This window comes from Poecilia formosa, unplaced genomic scaffold (genome assembly GCF_000485575.1).
Source record: "Poecilia formosa unplaced genomic scaffold, Poecilia_formosa-5.1.2 Scaffold96, whole genome shotgun sequence".
Lineage (NCBI taxonomy): Eukaryota > Metazoa > Chordata > Actinopteri > Cyprinodontiformes > Poeciliidae > Poecilia > Poecilia formosa.
Genome location: NW_006800035.1, coordinates 1,248,341 through 1,264,186, shown reverse-complemented (window position 1 = coordinate 1,264,186; position 15,846 = coordinate 1,248,341). Strand labels below are relative to the sequence as shown.

Genomic DNA, 15,846 nt, shown 5'->3' with positions numbered 1-15,846 from the left:
TGACTGAAAGAGGTGCCTTTTCTGATTAATAGCATTAGTGTTTGCTGGCTGAAGTGGATGGATGTTTCTTGCAGATGATGTGATTCTGTCGGCTTCATTAGATGGAGTGGTTCACAGTTGACTGCAAGTGAACAAGATGAAAATCAGTGTCTCCAAATCCAAGACTGGAGCCTTGAGCTGGAAAAGAATAGGACACCTTCTCTGGGTTGGGGAAGACGTCCTGTCCCAAGTGAAAGAGCTTAAATATCTTAGGGTCTTGTTTACGAATTAGGGAAAAATGGAGCAGGAGGGCAATAGATGGATTGGTGCTGTGTCTGCAGTGTTGCAGGTGTTGTACCAGTTTACTGTGGTGAAGAGAGAGCTGAGCCAAAAGGGAGAGCTCGCAATTTAAAAGTCTATTCATATTCCTACCCTCAACTATGGTCACCAGCTCTGGATAGTGATTGTAAGAACAAGATCGCAGATAGAAGCGTCTATTTTGGCTGCAGGGTATCTGGGTTCTCTGATGGAAATGGGATGAGAAGCTCCGTCATCGGGAGGATCTGAGTTTAGCTGGCTTCAGCTTGTGCCAACTATTCTGGCTTTGTTGTGTTTGTCCCTTTTTTCTTATTATCAATAAAATACTAAATACAACTTACTTACTTATTATATTCGAAGAGATGTGTCTCATAAACAAATTTCTTGGTAGGATTAAAATAATTTGTGTATGATATGTGCACAAATAAATTTTGGACTTAACTGTTAATGTGTTTCATTGTTGTTTAGTATTTTATCAATCAACACTTCCGGTCTTTTTCTTGACAGAAAAACTTGACAATCAGAGCGATTCCCCACGAGCACGCGCTCGTGCCTTGATGTGATGTAGCAGGCTGTAATGTTTTTGCAGACCACAAAGAAAAAGGAGAACCCACTGGGTGCTAAGCCCATCTTGTCTGATTAAATATTTTTGCGGTATGCTGCATGTACCGACTGATGTTTATTAAAGTCTTCTAATTCTAGATTCACTCAAACACCGCAGCAGAAAAGAACAATAACTCTTAACTGTTCAGAATAAAAAAAAAAAAAAAAACTGACAGTAAATTAAAAATAGAAAAATCTTTCGTATTTTGACTAATATAGCGCAATGGTTACGTTGTCGTTATTTATTATTATTATTTATTTATGTTGACTACGTCATTACAGCGGAACTGTCAGTCGGTCGGTGTTTCTCACCCAACGATAAAAGCGACGGATGGCAGGTCCGTAACATGCGCCATTGAAAACAAACGCAGCAGCTACGGTGGCTCGCGCTTTCTGCTAACTCGGAGCTCCCTAACCCAGGTTATTATAGACACATTGTGTGTTTGCGAACCATGGAGACGATTTTAGAACAGCAGCGTCGGTACCACGAAGAGGAAGAGCGACTGATGGACGCCAAAACTAAAGAAATGTTGCACAAAAAGTCCACGGTAAGCTCTGGCGCTACAAGCTAGCGTTAGCATGAGGCTAATCCTTACTTGATAGAAACCAGAACACTCAGAGTAAGTCATTGTTTTCCTTCTTGTTTCAGCTTCGAGAACAAATTAATTCCGATCATCGCATACGAGCCATGCTGGATGTAAGTATAAAGTTCGTTTTGGATGGATGGATGAGTCTTTCTTTTCTAGTGGAACGGAAAAGTTTCGATTTTAATTTAGTGTATTCTCAGAGAAACGGATTACGACCTTTTAATGGGTAAATAGAGCGAATCTGTGTAAGGAGTCTATATTTACAATGTTGATCTTTCATAATGTCTTTACTTTGCTCTGACATGTTGTGCAACAGCTTCTGTCTCACATCTTACTTGATGGTTCAGTTCAAATTCAAAAATACTTAATTTATTACAAAAGAAAATGAAACATTGTAAATCTGATGTAAGGCCGGTCCTCCTGGCTTGGATTTGAGGACCTCTGTTCTACAAAGCGATACCTGGATGAAACCACCCGTTGTTGGCAGCTCTGCTAACCACGCCATTTGCTTTTGCTGCTCGTCTTTAAATCTGTATAATCAGAAAGCCGGGCAGAGAGGCAATGGAATACTTACCTTAACTGATGTTGGGTCTTGAAATTGTGATCCTTATCACTTTTGCCTTATGACATCCACAGTGAGGAAAAATGCATAAAAGTCTTCATCAAGTTGTCTCTGGGTTGTTGGCTGTAGCTGCTCTTCACCGATGGATCATGGAGAGAGCTTTGAGTAAACCCAGTTATGAAGGCGATCCAGCCGATATCCATTTATCTGATTCTGGTTGCGTTTTGAGCCCGTGGTTCTCCACTGGGAAGAGATGCTGCCAGGGTGAATGATGCCCAGGGTTTTCCTTCTTTATCTGCTGCAGCTCAGATAAGTGGAAGATTGATGGATCAGGAGGATTTACTGTGAGGGTTCATTCCCACCAGCTCCGTTTAATCCACTTTAACTGAACTCCAGTTGGCCTGCCTAGAACGCCGGGTTGGTTTGGGGAGGTGTGAATGTGTAATGGGAGTCTGATGTGAAGCCTGACTGCTGCATGTCTCCTGACAGAGGTACATGGATGTGAGCGCAAACCTGAGAGACTCCTACGAAGACAAAGACGGGTATGTTTATTTTAAGTCTTTGTAGCAATATGTTTATAGCTGAGGTTTTTTCTTTTGATAACATAAAAAAAACTGAAATAATGAACATTTATTTGAGGGATTTGTGTCAATTTAGCCTTTTTTAGATTGTTAGACTTACAGTGATTTACATATTTTTGCTACTTTATTTGTTTGATAAAAGTACTGTGGCTTAGTTTATTGTTGAGAAGGAAAATAAACATGTTTTTGGTTCATGAGTTTTGACTGCATGACTTTGAAATATGCGACCAGATGTCTGGACTCCCCTGACCTGGATGATGTTCTAGAGGAGGAAAAGCAGGCCTGATTCCAGGCAGCTGGTTCTGCTAGCAGACGTTTAACCCTTTGAAACCGTTCTGTTTGGCAGGATGAGGAGAGACGAGCTCGCCGCCATCTCTGGACCAAACGAGTTTGCTGAGTTCTACAACAGACTGAAACACATAAAGGAGTTCCACCGAAAGCATCCCAACGAGGTAGGAGAGCTGCCGCCACGCCGTCGGGTCACGTTGTGTCAACAGCAACAGTAACACAGAGTCTCTGGGCTGCTTTGTGTCTTTCTTCCTTTGTAGATTTCCATTCCCATGTCAGCAGAGTTTGAAGAGCTGATGAAGGCCAGAGACAACCCCAGTGAAGAGGCTCAGAGTAAGACTCATTATTCAGGTTTTCCAAACACAATAATTGGGGGAACTCTGCAGGGCTGGAAGTGACTGTGTTTACTGATGGTGAATTAAATGGTTCATCTTATGATGTGAACCTTAAAGGTCCACTATTATGCTTCCTTGACCAGGCTGTGGCCTATTCAAAACACGTCTGTTCCATTTAATTAGCTGCTCTCTGCTCAGGGAGACGCATGAGGCTGAGCAGCCGGTGGATTCCTGAGCTGCTGTTCTGCTGATTTACTTGTTTAAATGATCCGTCTTGTGTCACAGTGGTTGTTTAGCTCAGCAGCATTAGCTGGTAAACACTCAGCCTAACAGCTGTGCTCCTCCAGACATGGTGGACTTCACTGATGAGGAGGGATACGGCCGCTATCTGGATCTCCATGACTGCTACCTGAAGTACATCAACTTGAAGGGAGCTGAGGTAATGGCGCTCCGTTTCTGTCATAATCATCAGCTTCCAGACAACAGGAGCCATGTTCTCAAACTGCTGCCTGTATCCCTGCAGAAACTGGACTACATCACCTACCTGTCCTCATTCGACCAACTTTTTGACATCCCCAAAGACAGGAAGAACGCAGAATACAAAAAGTAGGTCCACGATCCTGTTTGTGTTGGGTCTGACCCGATGGGCCTGAACTACATGACCCAGGGAACCATGTGGTTTGTGCAGGTACCTGGAGATGCTGCTGGAGTACCTGCAGGACTACACGGACCGGGTCAAGCCTCTGCTGGACCAGAACGAGCTCTACGGGAAAGTCCTGACCGATTTTGAGAAAAAGTGGGAGAACGGGACGTTTCCGGGCTGGCCTGTGAGTGCTGCCTTTGGCCCACGGAAACCACAGTGATTCACTGAGGTGTCGTAGCTCACACTTCTCCTCCATGTTTCTGATCTGACTGCAGAAAGAGACGAGTAGTGCTCTGACGCACGCCGGAGCTCATCTGGACCTCTCTGCGTTTTCCTCCTGGGAGGTAAAATCAAACTTTAACCAGAAGGGCTGCTGTCGGCTAACCGAACTCACGGGTCTGCTTCATCCTGCAGGAGCTGGCTTCTCTGGGTCTGGACAGGCTGAAGTCGGCTCTCATGGCTTTGGGCCTGAAGTGTGGAGGGTAAGAAGGAGAGGAAGTTCAGATTCATTTCACTTTTCTGCACTTTGTCCCATTACAACTTCAGTATTCTTTTCCTTGTCTGATTAATCAGTTTACACCTTCACCATGGTGTCTGTGCACCCTGAAATGTAAAATTAAGGCCTTAAAATGCTACATTCATATTTTACTGTAAGTTGGCTTTAAATACAGTAATCACAAATCTTACATTTTGTTGTGGCAGCACTATTTGATCTTGTACCTGTAGGTTTTTATGATGGGACAGTTGGAGTCATGCCTGACATGTTTAATAAGTTTTGACTCGAGGCGTTTAAGTCTAACCAGCTTTTTGTGTCTAACTTGGGTAAGTGCAAATTTATGAGAAGAACCTGGCTGCAGAAAGTGAGTGGCATCGGGTCAGGAGTCAGATCCATACCATGTTGCACCCTGGAACTGAAGGGGGCGCCATTTTCTGTCTCTGCCCCACCACTTTCTATTTTCTGCAGTCAGACAATAGAAAGGTGTTAAAATTTGTCTCCAGTTTGCAGGATGACATTCACTTTCGCCACATCACAATAAATTCAGGAGCAGTTACTCCTGATAATCTGAAATTTTCTCAATGTTATGAAATGAAAATAAAAAGTTTCATTTAAAAAAAAAATCTCATAACAAAAACGTTTGTAGTTTTTTAGCATGTTTTCTATCTTATTACAACTGAAAAGTTTCTCAAGATAATTTTCCCAAATTTATTTCCTAAAAGGTTTTAAATTTCACTGGCAGAAAATTCAGATATGCTGCACATGAATAGTTTCACTGGATTTTATTCTGAAGCACCAGAGTACAGATCCTCAACATACTTGTCAGATTTAAACGTGTGTGTTTGTGTGTTTGTGAGAGCAGGACTCTGGAGGAGAGAGCTCAGAGACTCTTCAGCACCAAAGGCAAATCCCTGGAATCCTTGGACCCGTCTCTGTTCGCCAAGAACCCCAAAGCCAAAGGGCCTAAGAAGTATGTGAGCGTATTAAAATGACTGTTGATCCTGTTGTGTGACGGGGCAGAATGTAATCGTCTCCATCCCTCACCACTTCAGAGACACGGAGCGGAACAGGGAAACGGCCTTCCTGGAAGCTCAGGTCTACGAATACGTGGAGATCCTGGGGGTGAGTCTTCGTCAGCAGCTTCAGGACCGGCTTCGGCTTTGGCCCCGCCCCGGCTGTGACGGCCTGACCCGCTGGGCTCTGTGGCTTCTGTGCAGGAGCAGAGGCAGCTCACCCATGAAAACGTGCAGCGGAAGCAGGCGAGGACAGGAGAGGAGCGCGAAGAGGAAGAGGAAGAACAGCTGAGTGAGAGCGAGAGCGAAGATGAAGACAACGAGATCATCTACAACCCCAAGAACCTGCCGCTGGGCTGGGACGGCAAGGTGAGGCCCAAACACTCAGTCAGACCGCCTCAGCACCCTGGAGTGGTTCAGTTTGGCCCGCATGTCACAAGGATAAACTCGTATATACATGGAGTGAGACACAGTGAGCTCTTATGCTTTGAAATGTTGATGTTTTGTGGCTTACAGATGATGAAAACTCCAAAACTCAGCAACTCTGAAAATTACAATATGACCTGAGATAAAGTTTGAAAAAACTTTTTTGATCTATAAATGTTGCATTGTGGCCTATAGTCATGGGGAAGACTGCTGACTGGACAGATGTCCAGAAGAGGAAAGGACTGTGTCCAAGTTTGTTCATGGAAAGTTGAGTGGAAGGAAAAGATCCATTCAACAATAGATGGAGCTTCAGAATGAGTGGAGTCAGCGAATCAGGAGCAGCTATGTTAGATGGAGCCCTCACATGGACCACCAGTGTCTGTCCTGGGCTCAGAACCAGAACTGGACTGGTCCCAGTGCTCCAGAGTCCTGGTTTCAGATCAAAGTAAACTCTGCATTTCAGGGTGGATTCGACCAGAACCAATGTAGCTTAGTGTTCAGTGTGAAGTCTGTACAGTCAGTGATATTTTAGGTTTCCATGTCATCTGCTGGTTCTGGTCCACTGGGTTTTTTCAGGTTCACAGTCAGCAGCGTCTATTTCAGTGTTTCTCAACCCTGGTCCTCACCACCCCCCTGCTCTTCATGTTTTAGATGAGCCTCTATTCCAGAACAGCTGATTCTAATGATTGCATGACCATCAAGTACTGCAGAAGCCTGTTAATCACCCAGAGATACAATTCAGGTGTGTGGCTGAAGGGAAATACCTAAAACATGCAGGACAGGGGGGCGGTGAGGACCAGGGTTGAGAAACTCTGGTCTAGCAGGAAGTGGTGGAGCTCTTCCTGCTGGTAGAACCAGCTGCAGCTCCTCTGTTTGCTCCAGCTCAGTCAGGTTGGACTGAGACTATCTGTGATTATCAAGTTTTGCAACGAATTCTCTGTTGGACTTACATCTGAACTTTGACTAGGCCATTCTAATGCATGAATATGCTTGGATATAAACCATTTCAGCTCTGGCTGGAGGTTCAGGGTAAAGGAGAACCTCCACTCCGCTCTCAGGTCCAACTGGGTTTCTTCCAGGATTGTCCTTCATCTCCACGGCATGATGCTGCCACCACTATGTTCAATAGCAGTCTTACCTCCCACACACAAGTTTATTAGAATAACGCACTTCAGCTTTAATGCAATTCAAAGTTCTTTACATGATAAAAATATAAACGATGATGAACAAAAAAAAATTTCTTCACAGGAGCAAAATAAAGAAGTAAATAGTTGAAATCAGACTAGACTTAATTGGTGTTTTATTATTATTAGTGCTATGTTTGTTTCTCTGATTTATAGGAACTCAGTGTTTCGGCTGTTTTGCAGTTATCTGGAAGTTTGCTCCAGATTTACGGTACTTAGAAGCTGAAAACTGCTTCTTTATGTCCAGTCTGTGTAGTTGGGATGGGAAGACACTTTGGATTCACTCAGTTTTATTTGCCGCTGTCAGAATACAAGTGCCCTTTTCAGATTTTTAGCTGTAGAAATATTAGAGAGCCATGTATGGTTTTCCTTCCACATCAGTTACTTGCTGCTTTTTTTTTTTCTCATGTAGCATGTTTACATAAAAACCAGTTTAAGGGTTGTGTTTTGTGGCCCAGACTGAAGTCGGTGTGTTTTTTCTCTTCCCCTGCAGCCGATCCCTTACTGGCTCTACAAACTGCACGGCCTGAACATCAACTACAACTGTGAGATCTGTGGAAACTACACCTACAGAGGACCCAAGGCCTTCCAGAGGCACTTTGCAGTACGTGTTTCCTTCTGTGAAAAGAATTCTTATAAATGATTACAGTAAGATCAAGGTTTTATTTTTTCAGTATTATTTTTTGTCTGTGTAGGAGTGGCGGCATGCACATGGAATGCGCTGCCTAGGAATCCCCAACACGGCTCATTTCGCTAATGTCACACAGATAGAGGACGCCGTCTCCTGTAAGTCCGTTCCTTCAGTCGGTGCCGTGTCCGTCTGTCTGAGACCGGTGTTAACTGCTGATGTGTTTGTGTTCAGTGTGGGCGAAGCTAAAGTCCCAGAAGGCGTCGGAGCGGTGGCAGCCGGACACAGAGGTAAGCACAAAGCCCTCTGGACAGAATGTGATGCAGTCTGACTCCTTCACTCGTGTCCTGCGTTGTGTCCCCTCAGGAGGAGTACGAGGACTCCATTGGAAATGTGGTCAACAAGAAGACGTACGAGGATCTGAAGAGACAGGGCCTGCTGTAGACGGACAGCACGACTCTGAGATGCTTCCTTTTTTTTAAAAATCTATTTACTCCTGTTGTTTTATGTCTTAAGTAGTTCTGTTATTTTCCAGACAACTTTTCTCCAGTTTGTAACATGTGAACCTCTGATGATTTCAATAAACCGAGGACTTTGAGTCCCTGTCATTCCTAAACGTTGTTCTGTCCGGGGAGCCTGATGAACCCCAGGATTCTGATTATGTGTCTCAAAGACAGGCAAAATTTGATTAAATTGTTTTTCAGTTATGTCTTTCTTACCCAACCAAATATGCTAAGATTAGTTCATGTTCCAGCTCTTAATGTTTCATTGGCTCTAAATCAACAATGTCTCTGAAGACAACCAAAGGAGCAAAATGTTACTCTGCAGCTGTTTTCATGTGGTCTCCACAAGGTGGGGCTCTTGTGTTACTGTTACTGTGGACAACAGAAGATATTATGTGATGTCCTACAATTTAAAGCAGATGTTTGCAAACACAGCATGGAAAGAGGCATCTTATGTTTTACTGTCTGGAGTTAAATCAAATCAGTTATTTTAGTTCAGTTAGACTGATCAGAATTATTTCTATTTGCAAAAATCAAAGAGATGAGAGAAAGATGTCAGATTTATTTATAAATGTCTTCAAGATCAGAGGTTTACATACAGAATGATTACTGTCTCTTTAAGCGACGAGGGAAAGCCCAGATGATGATGTCATGGTTTTGGAAACCACTGATACAGAGATATTAGAATTAATAGGAGGCACACCTGTGGAAGTATTTGAAGGTCTCACCTGGAACTCATTTCTTTCTGGTTTGACATGATTTGGAAGTCAGTAGAAATCAGCCCAGGTACCAGGAAGAGAACCAGGAGCTGATCCAGTCTGGTTCTTCCTTTGGAGTAACCTACAGATGCCTGACCTGACAGCATCATGTTCATCTGTTCAACTGACATGATGGGAATGTCTAACCATCATGGCGCTCAGGAAGGAAATGGGTTCTGTTCCAAAATGTCCAAATCAACCCCAGAACAAAAGACAAAGGATGATGAAACGGGTTAGACAGATTCACTATCCACAGTGAACCGTGTCCTGAAAGGCCACTCAGTGAGGAGGAAGCCACCAGTTCCTCCTGTTAGCAGCGTCTCTACCGGGCTCTAAATGTGTTAGTGAATTGATCTAACGAACGTTACCAGAATAGAGCTTCCCTGTCTTCAAGAACAGAGAACATCTCCTACTCATAGTATCTACCTTTGGTGTTAAGCATATTAGTAGCTTAGAATTTGGCTTGTGAGCTTTTCTTCCTGAACCTGCTCCACCTTTTCTGTACTTCCCTCTTTACCTGTCCTCTATTTCTACATTGTCTCCTCTGACAAACAGTAGCATCTAAGTAGATTGTGGTTAGGTTGGATAATAACTGCATGGACTAAAGTTTAATATTTTTGATCGGACACCTCACTCACTTTACAAAGAAGTGGGAAGGCAGATTCAGATACTTGGAGAACCATTAGTGAAGCAGCTGGTGCTCACATAGAAGAGTAATTGGGGAAGCTGTCTGTGCATTGCCATGGTGTTTAGCCTTTGAGGTGCAGCCAGAGATGTAAGGAAAGTTAAGATGAGCTATGGGTGTGTATATTTGGGTAGCCATCCTCATCCATGTATTAAAGGAGACAGAGCTGAGGAGGTGTGTGTGTGTGTGTGTAGGTGTGTGCGTGTGTGAGCTCTGATCGAGTAACACTGGTTCTGTCTGGAAGAATGGCTTGAAACCCCAAACATTCATATTACTTTAAGATACATTACAGTTCTACCAAACCCGGAGGAAATGGATTGAAACTTCTGGCTTTGAAGAAACTTTATTCTGACATTTAGCAAACAGAAAAAATGTTGATGATCCTAACTGAGGTAAAACAGAAAAGTTTGATCTGATTTAATGCCAGACAATGAGAAGTAAAAGATAAGTCATTTTATACAGTGTATGTACGTATCTGTTTTCAATCAGCTGTGTTGTGTGGTAATGAGTGATGAGGAAACTCAGAAAGGTTACATGGTTCTTAAAATGTGTCGCCGTGTTTAGAGTTGAGCTCTACCAGCTGGAAGAAAGATGGAACTGACCAGGGAAGCAGACTTTAACCTGCCTACATCTCACTCTCTCAAACTGTGGCTTCCTATCCTCCAACATTAAACTCTTTCAGGTGACAATAAATACAAGTCCTCCAACAGTAAACAGACATTTTAATTGATCATAAAGAAAGTACAAGAAATAACAGTCTTTATTTTAGTAAAATAGGGAAGGAAAAAACAGCTTCTCTTTGTAACTGTACTTTTTTTTAAGTTTACAAAGAAATACTGAGCAGAAAATGTTGGTGAGATAAATCACCAGGGTCAACAGTCAGAAGGAGCTCAAATACTGAGACTCACAGTGATCCTCAAAGCCTCCACCAGGCAGATGAAGCCTTGTTCACATCAGCCACTTGTCCTTCTCCTTGTTGAAGGTCTCGGCCCACTGACGAGTAAGCTGTAAATAATGGTCTGCTTGGTTTGGTAAGTAGTCCAAATATAAACCCGCCATTGTCTTCTTGGGTACAGCCCTTTCTATCTGAGTGCCTTCATGCCATTGGTTGAAGGAAGTGATGGTGACGATTTCTGGTCTGACAGACAGAGCCGCCTGTAGGGAGGTCTCATAGTAACGCCCGTTGACCCGGTTTCTGGTGTTGTGGTTGTTCCACGGTCGCACGGCTGTATCCACGTAGCCCGGACCGACGCTGGGGATAAACAGCAGGTTGTTTGCATCACAGAACTCCTTGATGGCTTTCCAGTTCTGGTGGGAGGAGCCGAATGAGAAACCATTGGAGGCAAAGTAAGTGTACATGCCGTCAAAGCCGCTGGCTAGGATGTCATGCTTGTGGCGCTCCTCCACAACCAGGGCAACAAAAACACCATCGTAAGGCGTCCCTCTGATGCTCTGTGAGCCTTTTGCTGTCAGGAGCTCCGTCCAGGATTCAGGTGGGGTAAGGTAGGAGTCATAGACATAGAACAGTGGCAGGACTTGCCCTGTGGTAGTCCTGAATCTGTAGAAGGCGCCGTGGTTTCCATATCTGAGAAAAACAGAGACAAATGGAATTTCATATGAAGGTAGCTTGAAGTTAAATGGTAAATTTTCCAATCATTTTGACCATTCAAAGCACTTCACATTAATATACTGATACACAAGCAAGTTGGGGTTAAGTGCCTTGAGGTGCCTAGGTGTACATCATGTGGCAGTAGAAAGCTAGAATTGAACCTACAACCTTTGATCACAAGACAAGTAGTCTACCCACAGAGCCACAGCCACCCCACTGGTAATACCACTACTCCTATTAATAGTAGTACTACCTCTCCTACTACATATAATGATAATGATGTTAGTACTAATAATAATGATGTAACTTTTCACAAACTCTTCTATTGTGGCATCTTGTAACACCATGGTGATATCTGTTGTGTGTTTTTGTACCTCTGACATTGGACTGACATAAGAACCTAATGAACGATTAACTGTCGGCTCTTTTTTCCGCGGTAGAAATGTACTTCCCTCTTGAACCTGCACTGACTCTTCGGTAGTTCTTAGTCGTGGTGAAGACACAAAACATCTACAGTCGTCATGACGTCCTACCAGAGCCACAATTCTAAAAACCTCAATTATTACTCTGTCGGCTCACTGATAGAAAATGAGGAACCATCTATATTTAACCAGCTGCTCCTCATCGTCACCCTGTGGCCTTCACCTTCAGTCCTTTAATGCAGAGCTACACCTGTTGGAGGCAAACCCCACCCACCACATACACATACACTGGGAAGGAGCTTACTTGTCAATAATATATTTGATGTTGTCATGCATGCTCTGGTCCGTCCGTCCCTTGTACGGCTGAATGTGAAAGGCCACCTGTGCACAGAGACAGGAGGATGGATTTTCAGTAAAAGCACCAAGTATAAACGAAAGAACCTGGAGAAGACGGAATGTTTCAAATTTGGAAAATGATCATCTTGGTGAAATTTGTTTCAATTGTTGTTATCTGCTAATTGTGTATAGCAGCTTTTAGCTAACTAAAAGCTAAAAGCTGCTATACAGCTTTTAGCTGCTAAAAGCTAAAAGCTTTTAGCAGCTTTTAGCTAACTAAAAGCTGCTATACACAAACTGCTATAGACTATTTTCCTTACTGATATACTGTGTTGTAAATAGTCTTTCTAACTTCAACATAAATTAACATTATGCACACTTTTAAAAAAGTAATCTATCTAAGCTGCACATTCCTGATCATGAGTCAAAACTTCCTCTAATAGCTACACAGTATTTTTATGTGATAACCTTGCACAACATAGCATGATCATTATTCTGGTTGTTATTGTCAATCTTCTTTTGTATATGTTGTTTTAGCAATTTAAGGACATTGTGTCTGAACTAGTATATCTGATGCTGCTGTTACTCCTGAATTTCTCTTTGTGGGATAAGAAAAAATATTTCTATTCTACCATCTGAAAAACAGTAAAAATAGCTGGCCTCCACCTTCAGTCCTTTAATGCAGATATCTGAAGAGGAATAAATACATACCAGTGTGTAAGCAAACTAAAAATTCCTCATTTTTTCCAAGGAGTAACAGAACCTACGTACCAACTGATCCCCACCCTGGGATCTGTTTACCGTAGTCATATCATACCATAGTAAACTGTTCTTTAATCCAAGATAATGTGGTTCTGAGTGGTAAAAGCCAACACAGGGTCTTTTCTGGGTCAACAGATACATGTCATCACATCACCCCAAACATCTGTTCAGACATTATGATACACAGAGAACATCAAAACCTTTTCTAATATTCCACCTCCTTGTTGTTTTTGATTCTAAATCAATGTTGTTTTAAGTGTAACTGAAGCTGGAGGCCAGATGTTCTGAACCACTGGTTGAAAGTCTGAGGCTCTCGCTCTGAACAACTGGACCTGCTGGGATCACAGCTGAAGCCAACCAAACCATCCAACTCCCACAAGATCAACAGTGAGGGGACAAGGGAACAGTAGAGGGGCAGTAATAGAAGATATACAGTAAAAATGAAAGAGATGCAAATTAAAAATGGTACGTTTTAAGGCACAAGTGAGTGTGATTAGGATGGATGGAGACATTAAGCAACCGACCTGCAGCTAAAAACGGTTCTACAAAGTAAAGTCGTACATTTCTTTCTTTGCACTTCACAAGTCTGGTCTACTTTGTGTTAGTTTATCACATAAAACCCTAATAAAATACAAAGAGATTGGAAGTGTTAATGAGACCAGATGTTAGAAAAGTGTAAGGGGTGTGAATACTATTACAAGACTCCGTGTATCAGAGTCAGCATCACCCACAAGCTGAACAGAACCAGAGTTCAGCTCAGGATGAATATTTCTGAGGAACAGAACAGAGAGCCTCCATGTGTGTCATGTGTGTGTGTGTGTATATATATATATATATATATGAGTAATAATAATGACTCTCAGCCTGTTGTCTTAAGATACCAGGAGCCTCTAAGTTCTGCTGCAGCTGCAAACAGAGAACATTCACTGCCCACCGCTTCCTCCAACGGAGGTTGCAAGGTCCTCATAAACAGTTTCCATGGTAACACAGCAGAGTTTAGAGCTGGTGCCCAGGCCTGGCAGCTGCTTTACCTGGTGTGAGATCATTAGATCATGATCCTGTTTGGTTGGATGAACAGGTCCAGCTCTCAGGGACATCCAGGCTCCAGCTGGATCCTGTAGTCGTCCAGTAACTTCCTACATCACTGATCAATGTTAGAGCCGTAAAAACGCTGCAGTTTGGCCTGGTTGAGCGCTACTCAGTGCCTTCAGAGCTTTTCATGCACTGTTTTACACACTCTTAAGTGTGGAAGTTGTTACTGGAGGGAAAAAACTTTTTGTCTTTATTTTAAATGAGTGGATCGCAGTGACAGCTGTTTCACACACATTTTGAGCAGCAGGGGAACCCCATCAGTTGTATTGTTATACAGTCCCATCCAGAACTCACTGTGATGCACTTTGTGTTCTGACATGTTTCTGTCTAACTGAATTGGTTTTATTTAAATGGAGTAGTTCATATTATTTAACGTACCATACTGCTACAAATACACCAGAGTTAGCAAAATGCTAATTTCCATCCCTAATCCCATAAAACAAACAGCACACAAAAACAACATTAATGCATTATCAGAAGAAATACATGAATAAATACAAACTATGTGGGGTTGGGAAAACCCATTTTAGATGCATAAGTCAAATTGGTGGTGTGTTTTAAATTACAAAAACTGAAAATAGTAACTGTAACAGGAAGTTTTTCAAAAGGTAGCTAAGGTTCAGTGATGAATTAATTTAAATTCAGTTTATTTAAATAGCACCAATGCAAAATCAAATATTGTCTCTCGGCCTGTCATGATAACAACATTTGCTGGACGATAAATTGTTCACTGAGAAATAATTTTTTTGTAAAGTACCTTGAGACAACTAGGCCCGTCACAATAATCAATAAATCAAATTAATTACATGATAAATTAAAAGTAAAACAAACTCAATAATTTCCATTGGCATGATTTATCATTTATCTCTTTTATTCCCCTCTTTCTACCAAAAACTGGACTAGACCTTATTTGAAGGAAAATGTTGTTAACAAAGACTTCAAAATTCATTTTATTTGTTGTTTTGTTTATTTATTTTGGATATTTAAAATGTCTTCCAATGTTAAATGTTTATTATAATTTAAAGTTTGCTGATCTTTTACAATGTGCTCTTGCATTATTATTTTGCCATTACCATTATATTACTTAAAAATGGTCTCAAAACAACAATATCATTGTTTATCGCAAAGGGTGATAGGTGGCGCTCTCTCTATGGTAACAATCAACATATTTCAGCTCCTATGACCAATAAAAGGTTTTCTCCAAAAAAGGAAGACTTTCTAAATTGAACCTCACGGCTTCAAATCTGGTGCATCAAAACTGCTGACATTTGGATGAACAAATGATGGGTCTCATTTGTTTTAGTAAAACTGAGGCCAAATGATTAGAGGGAAGAAAACCATGGTGTGATCACAGAGCTTCATTCATTCAGTAAGTAGTCATAAGGTAAAAAACATACCGGTTGTCTCACCAGTTACCTTGATGCTGTGTCTTTGGGCAGCATCCATGACAGCAGGAACCAGGTCCTCAGTGGGCTCCCCATGGTCATCTGCCACCCCAGGTGGGTACCATGACAACACCAGCACTCCTACAAACCCACGGCGTGGAGACAAGAGGAGGACTGTCAGAACCGCATCAGACTGGAATAAATATGAGAAACATCAGCGCAAACCTCAGTAACGTGCAGTAAAATCAACTGGAAAATGTTCTCTCTGTGTCATATGAGCGTCACAAGGCCTTCGTCCTCATATAGCATGCCATATTCCTCCTGGGGGCGCTGTAAAGCACTACACTCACTCGCTTCCTGCAGTTGGACAGAGCGGTCTCCGGTCCNATTCAAATGATTGCATGACCATCAAGTACTGCAGAAGCCTGTTAATCACCCAGAGATACAATTCATGTGTGTGGCTGCAGGGAAATACCTAAAACATGCAGGACAGGGGGGCGGTGAGGTCCAGGGTTGAGAAACACTGATCTAGCAGGAAGTGGTGGAGCTCTTCCTGCTGGTAGAACCAGCTGCAGCTCCTCTGTTTGCTCCAGCTCAGTCAGGTTGGACTGAGACTATCTGTGATTATCAAGTTTTGCAATGAATTCTCTG

At 42.4% G+C, this 15,846-nt stretch overlaps 2 protein-coding genes across 2 annotated transcripts; one reads left to right on the top strand and one right to left on the bottom strand.

Annotated features, from left to right (window-relative positions):
* The first annotated feature begins 1,207 nt into the window (after nucleotides 1–1,207).
* On the top strand, nucleotides 1,208–8,259 carry sf3a3 (splicing factor 3a, subunit 3). Its single transcript, XM_007558420.2, has 17 exons — nucleotides 1,208–1,448; nucleotides 1,550–1,597; nucleotides 2,539–2,591; nucleotides 2,977–3,082; nucleotides 3,179–3,251; nucleotides 3,601–3,692; nucleotides 3,777–3,859; nucleotides 3,942–4,080; nucleotides 4,172–4,240; nucleotides 4,311–4,378; nucleotides 5,255–5,362; nucleotides 5,445–5,514; nucleotides 5,610–5,774; nucleotides 7,509–7,619; nucleotides 7,711–7,801; nucleotides 7,878–7,933; nucleotides 8,010–8,259. The coding sequence occupies exons 1-17, from the start codon at nucleotides 1,353–1,355 to the stop codon at nucleotides 8,085–8,087; spliced, it is 1,506 nt and encodes a 501-aa protein (XP_007558482.1). The 5' UTR covers nucleotides 1,208–1,352; the 3' UTR covers nucleotides 8,088–8,259.
* Nucleotides 8,260–10,293: 2,034 nt separating this feature from the next.
* LOC103142386 (glycoprotein endo-alpha-1,2-mannosidase-like protein) lies at nucleotides 10,294–15,403 on the bottom strand (the record flags this gene model as incomplete). Its single annotated transcript, XM_007558419.2, has 3 exons — nucleotides 10,294–11,174; nucleotides 11,925–12,001; nucleotides 15,227–15,403. Coding segments are annotated over 3 exons (891 nt in total), but the record flags the coding sequence as incomplete, so codon positions are not given.
* Nucleotides 15,404–15,846: the final 443 nt, after the last annotated feature.